This window comes from Schistocerca gregaria, chromosome 2 (assembly GCF_023897955.1).
Source record: "Schistocerca gregaria isolate iqSchGreg1 chromosome 2, iqSchGreg1.2, whole genome shotgun sequence".
NCBI lineage: Eukaryota > Metazoa > Arthropoda > Insecta > Orthoptera > Acrididae > Schistocerca > Schistocerca gregaria.
The window spans coordinates 661,410,019-661,427,018 of record NC_064921.1 but is presented as its reverse complement, the minus strand read 5'-3'; the positions used below and the strand labels follow the sequence as shown (position 1 = coordinate 661,427,018).

General features: G+C 39.2%; 1 protein-coding gene across 1 annotated transcript in view; it reads right to left on the bottom strand.

The window, feature by feature from the left end:
• The window catches only part of LOC126334709 (probable tRNA (guanine(26)-N(2))-dimethyltransferase), a 74,927-nt gene that overhangs the window by 8,858 nt on the left and 49,069 nt on the right, over window positions 1–17,000 (bottom strand). The window contains exon 8 of the mRNA XM_049997219.1: window positions 6,554–6,853. Within this exon, the coding sequence (XP_049853176.1) occupies window positions 6,554–6,853 (300 nt within the window). The remainder of the gene's footprint in view (window positions 1–6,553; window positions 6,854–17,000) is intronic.

The following is a 17,000-nucleotide window of genomic DNA, read 5'->3' as shown; positions in this document are numbered from 1 at the left end:
CAATGCTGCAAACAGAGAGCTCTGCTTGCACCCCACGTGCGAGGCCAGCGGCCTTCACCAAATCCACCAGCCGCCTGTACGAACTGAGGATCGCCTCAGAACCCAAGCAACAGGCATCATTGGTGCCGACGTGAGCAACTACTTGCAGATAACTGCACCCCGTACACTCGATAGCTGCAGGCAAGGCCGCCTCCACATCTTGGGTGAGACCCCCTGGTAGACAAACCGAGTGCACGTTGGATTTCTTTCCAGCCCTGTACGCTTTTACCCTAAGGGGCTCCATCACCCGCGTAACGTTGGAGCTCCCAATAACCAGCAAGCCTTTGCCCCCGTGTGCCTGCTCGGGCCCTGCTGAAGGAGGCCACACATCCACTGACAGGATGAACGGCCGAGGCCAGACAGTCAGCCTCCACATTGGCCCTCCGCCTCGAGCGACACGAACGCATTGCAGTCCACCACTCACCCTCAGGTGAGGGCGGCCCCAATGTGCCAGGTACACTAGAAGGTGCATTGGCGACTGAGTTACCGGATGTAGCAAGTGACACTTGGGGTGTCTCAAGCAACGCACCAGACCCTCCGCCGTCGCTGCACCTCGAGGCAGCAGCCTGAAGGTGGCTGACCGTGGCCAACAGCACACTCAGCTGCTCACAAACAGCGGCCAGTTCCTCCTGCGCCTGCACACAGCAAGCACACACCCTATTCATCCTACTGCTGGTATCTAACGACTCTGCGAATTTATACTCTACGGCTATCAATAAGCAATATTACTCCTCTCAAATATGAGAATACGCAAGGTTTTTATGTAATTAAATATGCAAGCACGCAAACACTCGGAAAGAAATTAAGAATCAAACTACAAAACAAATATGAAACCTAATTTGCGACTCACTACTGCACTGCTAGTGCACCGATACTCAGCGGCTGCTCAATGCTCCTTCCCCAACATCCTCCCTATTCAACCTAAAGTTCCCTTCCATCACCCCTTTAAACTTAACAACTTCTCACATCTTATGACATACCTATATCACCATTCTTAGTCCACAGTTACTGCAACTGCAACTACCACCTACACCAAATGCATCACTAGTATAACATACTCAACAGGAAATACGGAAGTCATTTATCAGTTCATGTGTGTTCATTGCATGGTTATCTACATGGGGACAGCCAAAACCACATTGGCATAACAGGTGAATTGGCACAAATGAATTGGTGCTTCTTGGGGGCATAATGCAGTCACTTGCTGATCATGCTCTACAGCTTGACTCGAGAGACCAGAATGGCGACAATAACATATGGATCATTTGGATCCTCAACCAGCATATTCCCTTGAACTTTTGTGACAGGAACGTTTTCTAGAACATATCCTTTTATCCCACCACTCTTCCAAACTTAACCTACATATCCTAATCCACCATCCTCCTCTTCCTTTCAACATTGGTGTTAGTCAGAATCCATCTGTATGTCTATCTGTCTATCTATCTATCTACCTATCTATCTGTTTTCATGACTTTATTTGTTGTATCTACTTATTTTATGGCTTGCAATAATGCCAATAATTTTGTACCTGCCCACAATGCACCCAAGTTTCAGATACTAATGTCTTGTACGAAAACAAAACATCTCTGTGATTATTCCTGAAACAGTAAACTAAATAATGTAGTTTCAAGTTCCTATGAAGTTCAGTTCCAATTTATTACATTTCTCATTTAATGAAATCATTTCATGACAGTACAAGGCAATTCCAAATGAATACTGTAATTATGAAGTGCTACAACTATTTAAAGCACAGCAATACATCCATAATAATTGCAGAGACTGTAAAAGAAAATTCAAACTTTTCTTTACTTAAAGTGATAGCCCATTAACCTGGCTTCTGACAATCTGGAAAATTTAATAATTTCATATAGCTTTTTACATATTGCGGATGCACTCAGCAGAATTCGTTTGTGCTCGGGAGTGGTCAATAACTTCAAGTTGTGTAGTGCCAACAATTGTTTCACTCACCTGTCAGACAGCTTCTGCCATGTATCAATTGTCTATAGCAATTAAAAGAGTAGTGCTTTAAAGTGTAGTCCTGAATAGTGCTGTCCCATATAGATATTACAGCAGTTCTGTGTATTGTTGTGGGAATGTATTCTTAACATAGCATCTCTTAAAACAAAGTTGAAGTAAAACATAAACATGTTACACCTACACTACAACAAAAGTTTGACATCAGTAATCAGACTGAGAAAGATGAGAATCGAAATAAGATTATGGAAGAATGTAAAGGTGGTTCTTCAACAACCTATAATATTAAAAGAAAGTAAGTTTCAAAAGTTATAGTAAAAGACAATGAATAACAAAAACTTTGAAAAAGTCCAAACTAGATCATCTGGATAAAATTTTGTACATGTGGTTCTGTGGCAAAAAGTCTGAAGAATACCTGTAACTGGAACTATGATTATGGAAACAGGTAAACAGTTAAATGATAATTTGAGGTTATCAGAAACTGAATGTGTATTTTCTTATGGCTGACTATACCAATTAAAAACTCGCCATGGAATTCAGTAGCTTGATGTAGATGGAGGGTAGGGGTTTATATGATTGGCAGATTAAAATCCAGCTGAAGATACTGTAACTTAACTGGTAGTCAAATCTAAAAAGCTGATGAAATAGACATACTTTGGAACTGGCAGGTGAATATGAAATGTACACCAAAGCTCTTTTTTTAATAAAATAAATAAATAAAATAAAAACCAAGGATTGGTTACAGTTCTATTGTGTTCAAAGGCTTCAGGAGACCACATGTCGACTCCTTATGTTATTGACAAGTACAAAAAGTCACAAGCTTTTAAAGGTGTTCCAAATTTTCCTGTAATTTGTGGAGCTTATCCCCATCTACAGATGACCTCCATATTGTTTAAAGACCGGATTTTCCATAATTTCATACTTTCTGTGGGAGAAAATAATAATAAAAAAGACTTGGTTTGCCCAGACAGCCAAAGGTTGTAGTACACCCACCAGAACCTAAATTGATCTAAGGGAATATATTCACCATTTACCTTCTAGCAAACATTACTTCTCTTTTTCAGCTAATGATTGAGGCAGTAATTAAAAATTACAAATGTCTTTACAGAGTTTCTTTTCTTTAGAGCTCATCCAATCATACAATTCAGAGCAGATTTAAAAAAAATTAACATTAAAGAAGCTATTTTCAGAACTGCTTTGGTGTGGAATAAAGTTACGCCTGCTACCCTTTGCTCTTTCGAAGTCTAAGCAAAAACTCAGGACATACACCTACAAAGAAGAAATAGACTCCTATATTCCTATCAAAGATTAAGCTACTATTGAACTGTTAGGTGTCGCTCAAAATGAAATATGAAATCTGCGATGATATGAGGTTTTGGACTGGATAGACACTGACAACTAAGCACTTGTAATTGAAAAAACATCAGATGAACTGATAGTAGAAAGTGTGATAGCACCACAAGAGCTTCAACTACCAGATACTGAATATGCTGAAGAAGAAGGGGCTGATGCAAAAAAACTCAACACCTCCATCTGAATGTTACGCAGCAGCTGCCGCTACTGACGCGCTTATAAGATTTGTTGAAAGCAGCAAATCCTACAACAGAGCCGAATTTTGAAGGAAAAAATCGAAGACAAAGACATTAGGTCTTGTTTCAAGTGAATAAAATATTGAAATACTGTAATATAAAACACACACAGTATTGCACTACAGTATGTACTGTCCTGAACTTAACATAAAATCTTAAAATTACATTAAAAATGTAGGCAATAAAGTTTATTTATTTGTTCTCTAAAATGTTGTTTTATACAGTACTATACATTTTCATTTCTCTAATGGGAGCAGAGAATGTATAATAAATAATCAAAGGCCAGTCACTAGTTACCCATAGTTTACCTTGCATCTCACACCCTGTACTGTACACTGCTGTTCTTAGATGATGTCCAGTAATACATTATTTTTGGCAGTCCAGCACTGCATTTTGGGTTATGGAATTGTTTTTGACAATGGATTTCATATAACTTCTTAAAAAGAAATCCACAGGTGTTAGATACCTAAGTGACTATGGGCAGAACATAATATTCTCCAATACAATACTACCAATCCACAATTTGGAAAATGGTGATTAAAGATGTGTAAATCTCCACATCCCAATGGGGGGTTGTTCCATCTTACTGAAAGAGGTAATCTGTACATTCAGTATCAAACAGTACCATCAATCTTGCTCCAGTATGTCCAGGTAAATGTTTACTGAAACACTTAACTCAATGAAGTGAAATGGAATGCAAAATTTTTGTGCTTACATTGATCAGAATCCTTTAAATTTCAGAGAGTTATACTATCGTTCAATTACATCTACATAAATACTCTGCAAGCTGCTATGTAATGCATGGCAGAGGTTACCTTGTACCCCTACTAGCTGTTTCCTTTCCTGCTCCACTCACAACTAGAGCAAGGGAGAAAAGATTGTCTACAGGCCTTCATACAAGCACTAATTTCTCTTCTGCATCTTTATGGTTCTTATGCGAAACCTACGTTGGCAGCAGTAGAATTTTACTGGAGTCAGCTTCAAATGCTTGTTCTCTAAATATTCTCAATAGCGTTTCATGCAAAGACAATTGTCTTCCTTCCAGGAATTCCCATTAGAGTTCCTGAACCATCTGTGTAATACTTCCATGTAGTGCGAACCTACAGGTAACACCTTGCGGGCTCCTTCATAGGTGAGCTACACTTTCCTAGAATTCTCCCAGTAAATCAAAGTCAACCATCACATTCCCTACTACTGCCCTAACATGCTCATTCCATTTCAAAATACTTTGCAACATGGCATCTCGATATTCAATTGACTTGACTGTGTCAATCAGCACATTACCAATGCAACGTTAGAACATTATGAGACTGTTTTTCTTGCTCACCTGCATTAATTTACATTTTTCTTCATTTGTAGCAAGCTTTTATCCATCACACCAACCAGCATTTTGTCCCAGTCCTCTTGTGTCCTCTTACAGTCAACCTTCCCGCATACCACAGCATCATAGGCAAACAGCTGCAGATTGCTGCTGACCCTATCTGTCAGATCATTTATGTATATAGAAAATTACAGCGGTCTTATCACAATTCCCTGCAGCACTCCTGACTATAACCTTGTCTCTGATGAACACTCACTGTTGAAGACAAGGTACTGAGTATTTTTATATAAGTAACCTTCGAGCCATTCACATGCCTAGGTACCTAATCCATATGTTCAGAACTTCATTCAGAGTTTGCAGTAGGTCACTGTGTCAAACTCTTTCTGGAAATTCACGAATATGGAATCTGCCTACTGCAGGATATCGTGCGAGGAAAGGGGAGGCTGAGTTTTTGATGACTGGTGCTTTCTAAATGCATGATGGTTTGTGGGCAGAAGCTTTCTCTCTTAAGGAAATTTATTGTGTATGAACTCACAGTATGTTTCAGAGCTCTGCACTAAACCAATATTAAGGATACTGGTCTGTAATTTTGCAGGTCCAGTCTTTTAACCTTCTTGTATACAGGTGTCACTTGCACTTCTCTCCAATCACTTGGAACTTTGCACTGGGTGGCAGATTCATGAGAAATGCAAGCCATGTAAAGAACCAATACCATGCAGCACTCTCTGTAAAACAGAACTTGTGTTCTATCCAGACCTGACAACTTGTTTGTCTTCAACTCTTTCAGTTGCTTCTCTATGCCAGAGAGCCTATTACTATGTCCTCCACATGGGAGTCTGTGCGATGGTCAGACTATGATATGTTTGCAAAACCCCCCAGTGAGAATGATTTCCTAAATACAAAATTTAAAACTTAACTTTTCTCTTGTTACCTTATACTGGCTCACCGGGCTGGTAAACAAGTGACTGGATAAGTGTCTTTGACGTGCTTAGCGATTTTACGTAGGATTTTGCTAAGATATGACAATGGAAGTTGTCATTATGCTTTGTTCTTTTTTGAACCGAGATTGCAATCATCTCTCCTTCTTTATTATTTCTTAAATTTCTATATTTAATCAAGATGGGTCTTTTCTTATGTTAATACACTCACTTGGCATATTCTTCTCCAGAGCACAATTCAGAGTTGTGTTTGGTATAATACAGAGTTCATGAGCCTGTCTGAACAACTTGCAGGAATGTAGCTGGGAGACATCTTCAAGAACCAGTTGTTGAAGACGTCACCCAGCTGCATACTCGTATGTTGTTTCAACATTTCATTCACTGGAGGACATTCAAGTTTCACATTTAAGAAGGCTATTCACATTTTCCCAAAAGTTTCTCTTATTCTGAACTATCCACTTATTACTTCCCTGCATGACAAATCTTTGTTTCCACTTACACATAACCTAACATTACATCTCCATTCAGAAAAACAGCATGAATTCCTACTCGTATGTTACCATGTGAGGCTTTCGTCTTCCGCAACGATATTTGCCCCAGCTGTGCGAGATACCTCACAGTAACAAAAATTATGTAGTAAGAATCATGCTGTGCTGGCCTTTTTAGCATTTAAACACAGAGACAGCAATTACCTTGCTTTGGCACGAGTGCCTGGGCCCCAGTATCGCTGTGGGTTTTCCTGGAAGCGTACAAGACCCAACTGGCGAGATTCTGGATTAGCCTTCTCATGCAGATTGAATGAGATTGTTGCTGCAGGTGTACGGGAAAGTATAGCTGCTGCATGAGACGGTAGTCGATCCCTACGAACTGGATGAACCTGCTCCCAAGCCCGCATTACATCCCACAGAAAAGAAACTGGAGCATCAGTCTTCACAGAGTTTTTGTGAGCATGGGACAAAGATACTCGATAACCTGCATTTAGCAATGCAGACCTGGAACAGAAAATTAAAATTTTTATCGAACAGTTTAAAAACTAATTTTGACTTCAGCATCACAGAATCAGTCATTAAGGTTAACAAAGCACGTAATGAAAATCCACCAATTAATCAAAGATGGTTGCGTACTGCACATAATTCTCTCTCTCTCTCTCTCTCTCTCTCTCTCTCTCTCTCTCTCTCTCTCTCTCTCTGTGTGTGTGTGTGTGTGTGTGTGTGTGTGTGTGTGTGTGTGTGTGTGTGTGTGTGTGTGTGTTTGTGTGTGTGTGTCCTTTCAGAATTCACACAGTTCTGTAACTGGATCGTTGACAGACAAAGAAAACAGAATGATACCTTCAGTAGCTTTCAGATAACTCCTTTAACAGCAGCTGTGTGGGGTAGAACTACAAAGGGAAGAGGCAGCAAATGTATGAGGCAGGAATGCTATACATGGGCTCAGGAGCATGATGGTGATGACATGGGGAAGTGAACTGGGAGGAAGTGCAGGACAGAGGAAGGGGAGGCTCTTGGGTAGGGGATGCGTTTTTGGATAATAACTGTGGGAGGATCATAGGAATGAAGGATGTGTCGCAAGGATAACTCTTATCCACATAATTCAGAAAAGCGTCCACCAGGATAACGATTTCTATGCAGAGTTTTCTGAAAATTTCACAAACACATTTCTATCACCATATCATCTCACACCCCTAATCTTTTCATCACCTCTAACACGGAACCCCTTGAGTGCAAAGTCACAAGTTCAATCTTTAACATGACTCATTTGAAACTGCTGTGTTAAAAATAATGCCAGCACAAATACTAGCTGCTACCACGTGCATCAGGAGGGCAACAGAAAATGAGTGTGTGTGGTGTGCAGAGATCAACCTTCTATGAGATGTAACTATTACTTTTCACAAAATGAACACTGCCAATGTTCAAGAAATGTTCAAAACAAACCATTAGCTTGCACCATGGACACCAAATGAAAATGGCATGCCAAAGTGATCACAAAGGTTCGCACAATCAAGATCTAAGGCAAACTCCTTGAAGAGTTACAAACTGTGCAGGACATTCAGTTAGGTATCCACAATTAAAGAATGCATACAGAATCATATTGGTGTAATGGGTTGACGAGAACTAGCGGAATGTTATGGCTCGCAACTGAATGCAGAACAGTCCGTTGTGGAGTTTATTGCGAAACTGGCTTTCCTTTAAGGCAAAGCTGCAGACAGCTTGTTTTACATGTGGGAAAAACATCCACAGGCTGAATTTGTCCAGTGATTCCAGGTGGTATGAATTGTAACATCATACATTTTTCCAGAGTCATAGTTTGCTCTAAGAGAGTATGATTTTTATATGCAGACTACAAATCTCCCAAAAGCAAGTTATTTTGATCCGCTACTGGCCAAAAGCAGTGTTCACGCCATAGTTGTAGTTCTGTTATGCCCATTTTCCCACTGTTGCTTGCTGTGACATAAATATTCCCTACCGCCCTTAGAAGATCACTCACATCAGAAGACTCATACGGGGGAGAGCATCTCCACCTTCTTACAGTACACTAAACAACTTCCTGTCCAATTATCATACAGATTAACAGTTGGCACAGTTGTATGTGTATACATTAAGGCATTGATGTTAGGTGATCTTGATACAACTACACGGTATCTCTAATTTCCAGGGTTCCTTTCATATGCATTTCCTCTTCAAATTCTGACTGATCGGAGTTGAAAACAAATTCCTTATTGAACAATGGGATAAGCTTGTTTATCTCCTCTACAAATTTTGTGGCCAATTCCATTGTTTGCTATGCATCATCAAGTTGACGCTGTGTTGAATTTTCATTATCTTAAATCCTGAAAATTGTATCGAGCATCCCTGAAACACGCAAATACCAGTTTTTGTAACACGTATGCCTTGTCCTCCCATGAATATCCATACTTTTTCCTGTGCACTACATGTTCATATTGTTGCTGATTTACTCGAAATCTGTTCATGCTTTTTTTTTTTACTATGCTGTGGATCATCTTCCACACACGTAATTATGTGTAGTAGCCGCTCCTTGGACGACTGTCCTTTACTGCATTTCACTGGAAATAGGATTTGTGACTCCCTGTCCAATAAGGATGATGAACTCCATGGCTCGACCCCTGTTGCAATATCAATTTCACTTGTAAAGTTTGAATCATCATCATTGTACGTCTCATGAAGATTGACCGCACGTTCGAGTGTGTAAGACACCACTCATTCCACTGACTCATCTCGCAGAAACACTAATATTTCATCTGCCAGTTCTTTCTCACTCTGCAAAATTCCTTGGGTTCCTTTCTGATGGAATGTCAACTTTCGCAACTGCTGTTGTGGATATAACGCAATGTTTGGTTTCTTTGTCGTTGTCATTGCTCTGCTTTGTATCAACACCACTACACTGCAGCACTGTTGTGAGTTACTCATCGAGTAAGCTGTTCAACTACAACCATAGCCACACACTATACTTACCATTGGATATGTACAGTCCTGCCCCCTGTAGCCATTAGCAACCAATATTGTTGTTTCATAGTAGACAATATGGAGAGCACCAAATGCTGTAAAATCATTGGCCTTTTATGATCTCACACTCAAGTGGTTCCTTGTTACAACAAGTTGTAAAGGAGCACCTGCATCATCATCCAGTATCATAACGGATTGGAGCAAATGAACTATGCCCTTCACCAGGCCATAGCCTATTTATCATCATGTGCAAAAATGGGAAACAACCAACCTACAATCCTTCCCACCCCTCCTAAAGTGGTATTCCAACATCCACCCAACCTGTACAATGACTTGGTCCATCCCTATGCCACTCCCACTCCCAACCCATTACAACAGATGCTGTACGACTGTGGAAGACCCACGAGCAAAGCCTGCCCAATTCACCTATATAGCACATCTTAACATACCATGTCATAGGCATATCCTAATCCACCACAGATAGGGCCACCAGTGAAAGCACCCATATAATATAGTAGCCCTGGTGCAACTTCAGCACTGTGTTTTATGTGGGCATGATCATCAACCAGTGTCTACCAGAACGAATGCCAAGAACAGAGTTGACCAGACAGTGGTGGAACATGTTGCTGAGAACCACGTGTTCAAGTTTAAAGCTGCTTTACAACCCCTGCCCCTCCTCCCATGCCCCCCCCCCCCTCCACCAGTTAACTCTGTAAATGGGAGTTACCCTTGCAACACATCCTTCATTTCCATAATCCTCCTCGCCTCAATTCCCCTACCTCAATGCATCCACAGCATCTACCAAACATCCTCCCCTTCCTCTGCCCTGCATTCCCTCACTATCAAACAGCCCTCCCTATCCACTTCTCCATGTCAATTGTCATCATTCATTGCATGAACTAACTAGCTTTGAAGCCCATGTGTAGTATTCCTATCCCATACATCTCTTGCAATCCTGTCCCACAGATCTGGCGCCTCCCTCCAAGCCATCAGATTCCCTTCCCCAACCCTCCTTCCCACTGCCTCTTTCCTCCACCCATCCACCCCACTTGATATAAGCCCTTAATCAAGCCTACTAGCTGAAATGCAGCCCTGAAGATCCAGCATTGTGTGTTCCGCCATCGCAATGTAGTTACACTTGAGTCATTCCATGTCAAATCAAGACACCTATTTTACCTCACCCTCTTAGATTTTGCTGAAAGTTGGTGTACTTATATTGGGTGCTGAAACTAAGAAAAATACCAAATTTCAATTTTTTACCTCAAACCATTCCTAAAATATGGTCACGTAAACTTTTCGAAAACTGGCCAAAAATGTGTGAACGGACTTTTTTAAAGCTGCCTTAATTGAGCTAGAGAACTGGGAAAGGTGTCATTTTGCAGCATTTTTATACTCCTTCCAGTGATAGACAAAAAACATAGCTTCTAATTAATAACCTTTTTCAAAATGGTAATTAATATTTTGATTTAATTTTTTTACAAAAAGTACATAATTGAAAATTTTCAAAATATTTCCAGAACTATTTCATACTATCGTAAATCACATGGTAAAATATAAATGTGGGATGATGATGGGTTCATTGTTAAAAAAAATTATTCCGGACTCTTATTTTTCACTAACGGCCCTAGTTTGACCAAATTGACCTTTAAAAAAATGGAATTTCTTTAAAATATACTGAAAGGTAAGTAAAAAAAGTATTATAAATATCAAAACATCACCTTATTAAACCAAAACTAATCAGCATATTTTATAATTAAGTTGCATGCTTATTTTAATTTCATTCAACTTCACTAACAGTATATTAACCGATATAACAAAAACAAGAAATTGAGCATTTAACTACAAACTGAAATAAACATCCACAACTGACACCCACAGGACATCTCCATGTGCAGGATAAGAGAATGACTTAGTTGGTCCACAGGGATGAAGAAAAGTTATTTTCACTTAATCAAGTTCTTCATTTTTTTCTAAAATGTACCCAAGCCACCAGTTTCTGCCATATACAGTGGTGACATATCCTGATACATCTTGTAACTTCAGTTTCTGTAGTGATGTAGTCACTTCCCTCTCCCAACTCTGCACATCACCTGAGAAGTATTTGACTGTTAATTTTGATGTGGTGTTGGGAATGAAAGTTTGAAATTGCTGTGTTCCTTTGACTGTCAATGCCTCTTCAAGTCAGCTTTTTAAGAATATTTCTGAAGCAGCGTAGTCTTCTTGAGTGGAATATGCAAAATCAACATTTGTGATATTATCTACTGCCCACTCAAATAGATCTCGTGCGGTTTGTATACGATTTTGGTATGGCCTTTGCAAACTTGTACCAGCTGCCAGTCTCTTTACTGAACCCCCTACTCCATCACAAGGCCCTTTCCCATGTGCTGTGGCTGAAAAGTGCCACTCAGCTTTTATGTTGAAGTCTTCCCCATGAAGGCAAAGGTTCAGGAAGTTTTTCTTATTTTTATACTGAGCGGCAGAACTGTCAGAATAATGGTATATCTTTTTTGGAATCTTTTGAAATTTATTTGTTAGATATGAAATTAGCTTCTTTTCAATGGTGTAAACTGCAGTTGTATTGTGCTCTAGGCAATCAGAAACAATGACAAAGGTCATATGCTCAATTTTGCCTTCCTGTTTGTAATATATAACAAAAGGATGAATGGTAATCTGTTGTCTTGTCCAGTGGAAACTCTGAGCTTCATCATGTAGAACTATACTATAATTTTCTGAAAAATCACATATGACAACAAATTCAGATTCCATAAGGTTTCCTCTTGTGGAGTTAAGGAATGTTCGTTGTTGTTGGCAATGAAGTCATGCCGAATCAAAGTCGGCATCTTAAATAAATCTATGAATTCTTCAGAAGTTTTCTGAACAATTTCCTGATTACATGAGTCAACTGACATCCACTGTCAGAACTGAACTTAGTCAATTAAGTTTTCATGAAGAGTGTCTTTTAAAATGCCCACTCCGGCCAGCTAATACACAATGTTTTGGTCTCAAATCAGCAAATTTAGAGAAACCTATTTTTATGTTATGAAACTTGTCTTTAAAATGCTTGTAAGCTTCTTTAAAGTTATACAAAATAAGTCTTCTTGATTTTTTGTTTTATTCCCACTTGTTTCTGTAATTTTCACACAATCTTTAATACCCAGCATTGCCCTGCTAACTTCATCATTTTCATAAAATGAATGTACAGTTTTGACAGTTTCTGTTGGTAAACACTTCCCTGGTTTTGGGTTTGGACCTTCCATGAATCCTTTCTCTTTCAAAATTTTTTTGGACTGCCGAACAATGTAATTAGGAGCATTAAATTCCCTCATTATTTTCCTGACACTCCACTTTTCAGGTAAACTTGTAAGAATCATTAGTTTTTTTGCTCTACTTATAGAATTTTTAAAGTTTCTTTTAGGATTTTCAAGGATGGATTCATCATTATCAGTATCTGACGAAGAAACTTCAGGAGCAACAAAAAGTTTACGTGTCATTGATGAGATTTTCTTCACTTTTGATTTGGCGTAATGCCTAGATGTTAGTTTTCTCTTGTCAACTGGGGACTCACCTAGTTCTTGAAGTGTTGTGTTAAATGTTTTAACAGCTACTGAAGTTGGAGTGAAGTCAGGATCTTGGTCTCGGATTATTATCTCAGATCCAGAAGATTCTTCTTCAACACTTTCATCACTGATGGACGCTGGTGTATTTTTCAATTTGGTTACATCTTTCCTACATTTATCACAAATCTTGGCACCACTTGGTATTTTAGGAAATAATTTGGGCATCCATGTTGTGACATTTCCGAGTTTCTTTCTGTCTCTAATAAAATCATTTGACTTCTTCAATGCATTACAACACTGCACTCTTACAGCATTGCTCTTTTTACTTGGTTCCATATTTATACAAAAACCACTTATAAACTGCCCATCAATGTATAGATTTACTTGAAAATGAACTATTAAATATAATAGATACAGACTGGTCAACACAGAGGTAACAACTGATTTGCACTAAAACCACAGTGCACAATAATGCTGCAGGCACACAAAGCCTTAGAAGGTAACAATGTAGACATCATCATCTCAACAATGGCTCCAGTCTCTGAATTATTATACAGACATCAAACCCTATGTATACGCTCCTCTACTGACGTACTACCTTAAAGGACAGTTTGGTCAAACTAGGGCCGTTTGTGAAAAACAAGAGTCCGGAATAATTTTTTTTAAACAAAGAACCCATCATTATCCCACATTTATGTTTTGCCATGTGATTTACAATAGTATGAATTAGATATGGAAATATTTTGAAAATTTTCAATTATGTGCTTTTTGTAAAAAAATTAAATCAAAATATTAATTACCATTTTGAAAAAGGTTATTAATTAGAAGCTATGTTTCTTGGTCTATCGCTGGAAAGAGCATGAAAAATGCTGCAAAATGACACCTTTCCCAGTTCTCTAGCTCAATTAGGGCAGCTCAAAGGGCAATTTAAAAACATTTTTGGCCAGTTTTTGAAAAGTTTACATGACCATATTTCAGGAATTGTTTGAGGTAAAAAATAGAAATTTGGTTTTTTTCTTAGTTTCAGCACCCGCTATAAGTATACTAACTTTCAGCAAAATCTAAGAGGGTGAGGTAAAATTTTTATTTAAAGTGTGTTGATTTGACATGGAATGACTTACTTGTGTGTGTCTGTGGGGGAGGGGGGTAATTGGGGGGGGGGGGGGGGGCAAGCTTCTATCTTATTGATGGATTTGTCCAAGAGCCAGCAAAGCTTTTTTTTTCCTAAATTATTACAGTTTTGCCACAACTTTACCTATTATATTTACAATTCCTTGACTGAAATATTCTTTTTGTAATAGGAACATTCTGCTTGTATTTATATTGTAACTTCCTGTTTAAGGGGAAAGAAGGGTTATATTAAATATGCAGAAGTAACAAAGAATGTTGATAATTTACGAGTAAGGTAACTTAAGAAAAATAGCAATGGAGACAATGAAAGCAAGTTCTTCAAAAGAGGAGGAATGAGTCGACTTAACACTTTGAAAGCCTAGACTGAAAGGGTTGTGATGAATTAAGAGTACGGTTTATTTATTTAATTATATCTTCCGTTAGCTGTATGTACCTTTTATTAAGTCTATTTGTGAGTCTTTGTGTAGAAATCTATTGAAAACCTACATTGGAAGGGTTCTGATGACTTAAAAGTAGTTTTGTGAGCATTACGCACACTGCCTTAAGCCAACAAGCCAAAGTCTTGGACTCCATACCAGGAAGAGAAATGAAGCTCAGGAGAGCTGAGAATGGGGGATGTCCTAGTCTTCATTAAGGCCGGTATTAAACTATTAAATTTCTTTGTCAAAGATTTGATCAAATGTTCGTCAAATATATTTGACAAAGATATTTGACATCGCGCTAAATAGGGGTATTACACTGTCATCATATTTTTCGTCAAAGTCAAGACGGCTGACAACAACAACTTGTTATTAACCGCAGCAGTTGCATGTACCACAATTGCACTGATTGCACATGCAGAGGAGAAGTGGGGGGGGGGGGGGGGGGGGGGGGAGGAAATTTATCTGGGTGAAACCATGGGTTTTACTACGACGATACGATGAAAGCGTTCAACAAAACTTGTTATGTGAAGTGTATCCTGATATCACAAGGCACAATACTCACTTAAGAATTGCTATACCTGGAGAAGACAGGCTCACTGTAACACTCTGATTCCTTGCTAGAGGAGAGGGTTGGGTTGGGTTAGGTTAGGTTAGGTTAGGTTAGGTCAAGTCTCCAATCTTCTTAATCTATTTTTGTATTCAGGGTGCCTCACGTTGTAAAGCACCTCACCAGCTTCATACATCTCTATTAATTTTGTAAGTACACACCAATTTATTTAACAGAATTTTTTTTAAAACACTACAGATGACAGAACGCTGCAGCAATGCTTGCGCTCCCAGACAGTATTTTGATCCAATGCTGGGAGACAGACAGTTATCTCACCACTGTTCAAGGATACGCTTGTCACATTGTCTGATTTTGAAATTGTTATTTATATGTTCAGATGCTGGTTCATTTTCTTTTGCATAAGAGGCCAGATGTACCACTTGGTTTATGGAAGACAATGAGTAGTGAGCAAAGAAGTCTACCTTCCACAGAAATAACTGGATAAACTGAATACAATTGTGATATTCTAGACGCTGATTGCACCCCGACAATCATGTCTCATTCGCTTATGCTACATAGTGTGCAGTCTCTGTGATTGTCACATTTAAACAGAGATTGGTTGGTATTTAGAATTTCAGCTACTGAATAGTTAGGAATGGTAGTGTCCATGAATTCAATACCAAATGCAATCACAGAGTACTCTACCTCTTCCTGCATTCAATTATTCTTGTATGTTACAAACTGCATAACTTTTTGGCTCACAGTCTTGAGAACTGCCTTACATTTCCACACTCAGGTAGATCCAGTTTCGAAACTCATCAGTCGAAGCACTCTAGCTATTGTGAATGCCCTTCATCTTATATCCATATCATGCACAGCTATGGAAATAGTCCTTGCCTCTTGAAAAGTAGACCAAATGTACTTCACTATTACCTCGGGGTTGTCATGTTTTCTTCCTTGTTGTCCAAAGCATCTCTGATAATGATACACAAAGTTCCTGTGTTTGACACTTATGCTCAATTAATTTCTTGACATGATTGTTATGCTCAATTAACTTCTTGAAATGACAAAGAAACATAGTCATTAGCTACATCATCAGTGAAAGGCTCATAAATTGGTTCGAAATCAGTAGCGTCCTTGGAAGGCATGGAAGGCATTTGCACCGGTTCTTCATTTTTTGGGATTTCAGTGGCAGTGGCACCTCCAAGTTTCTTGGGCAAATCAAAGATAGTGTTTGCGCTGTCTCTTTCATCTTCCCACACTTCAAGTGATGAAGACAGTAATTCAGTCTGGTATAAAGCCTCGAACATCTTTTTTGTGTCAGTTTTCATTGTGCATGATACAAGCACAAATGCAGAATGTCGACTTACAGTTCACTATATAACCTAACACAAAAATACCATAAAGTTGCATATACTTCTTTTGCATCAAGGCACTATGATGCCACACACATACAGATTACCTGCGACCGAGGTTCTGTCACAAATCAGTTAGAATGGGCAACAAAAATGTGTGTTAATGATGCCTAGTGGATCAGTTATGCCTAAGTACAAAACATGAGTTCAATGCCCATGAGACACTTTGCGAATGTACCCTGTTGGTTTACACTTGACTTCAAGGTCCATAGGTAAGCAACAAGTAGAGATATGTAGTATATTCCTAGATTCGTGATGAGGAGTGTGTGAGTTTGAAGTTTACGGGCGCTAAACAGCGTGGTCATCAGCGCCCAAACGCATAGAAACAGGAACACATGCGGTGAAGGGACGAAGGAGGACACCGAACAAGGAGAACGGCTAAAAGACACAGGCCTGACGCAGTTCCAAATGCTCACATACAGAGGTAAAACAAGAGGAGAAGAAACACACTAAAAAGGAAAGGAAACACAAGGAAAAGAGAACAGATGCCGAAGGGAAACAAGGAGGTAATCGTGACTGGCGGACCTCTTACCTAAAACCTGGGTGAGCCAGTCACCCAGCAGCACATTAAAACCCTCTCCCTAAAATCCGAGGCAACAGATTGGA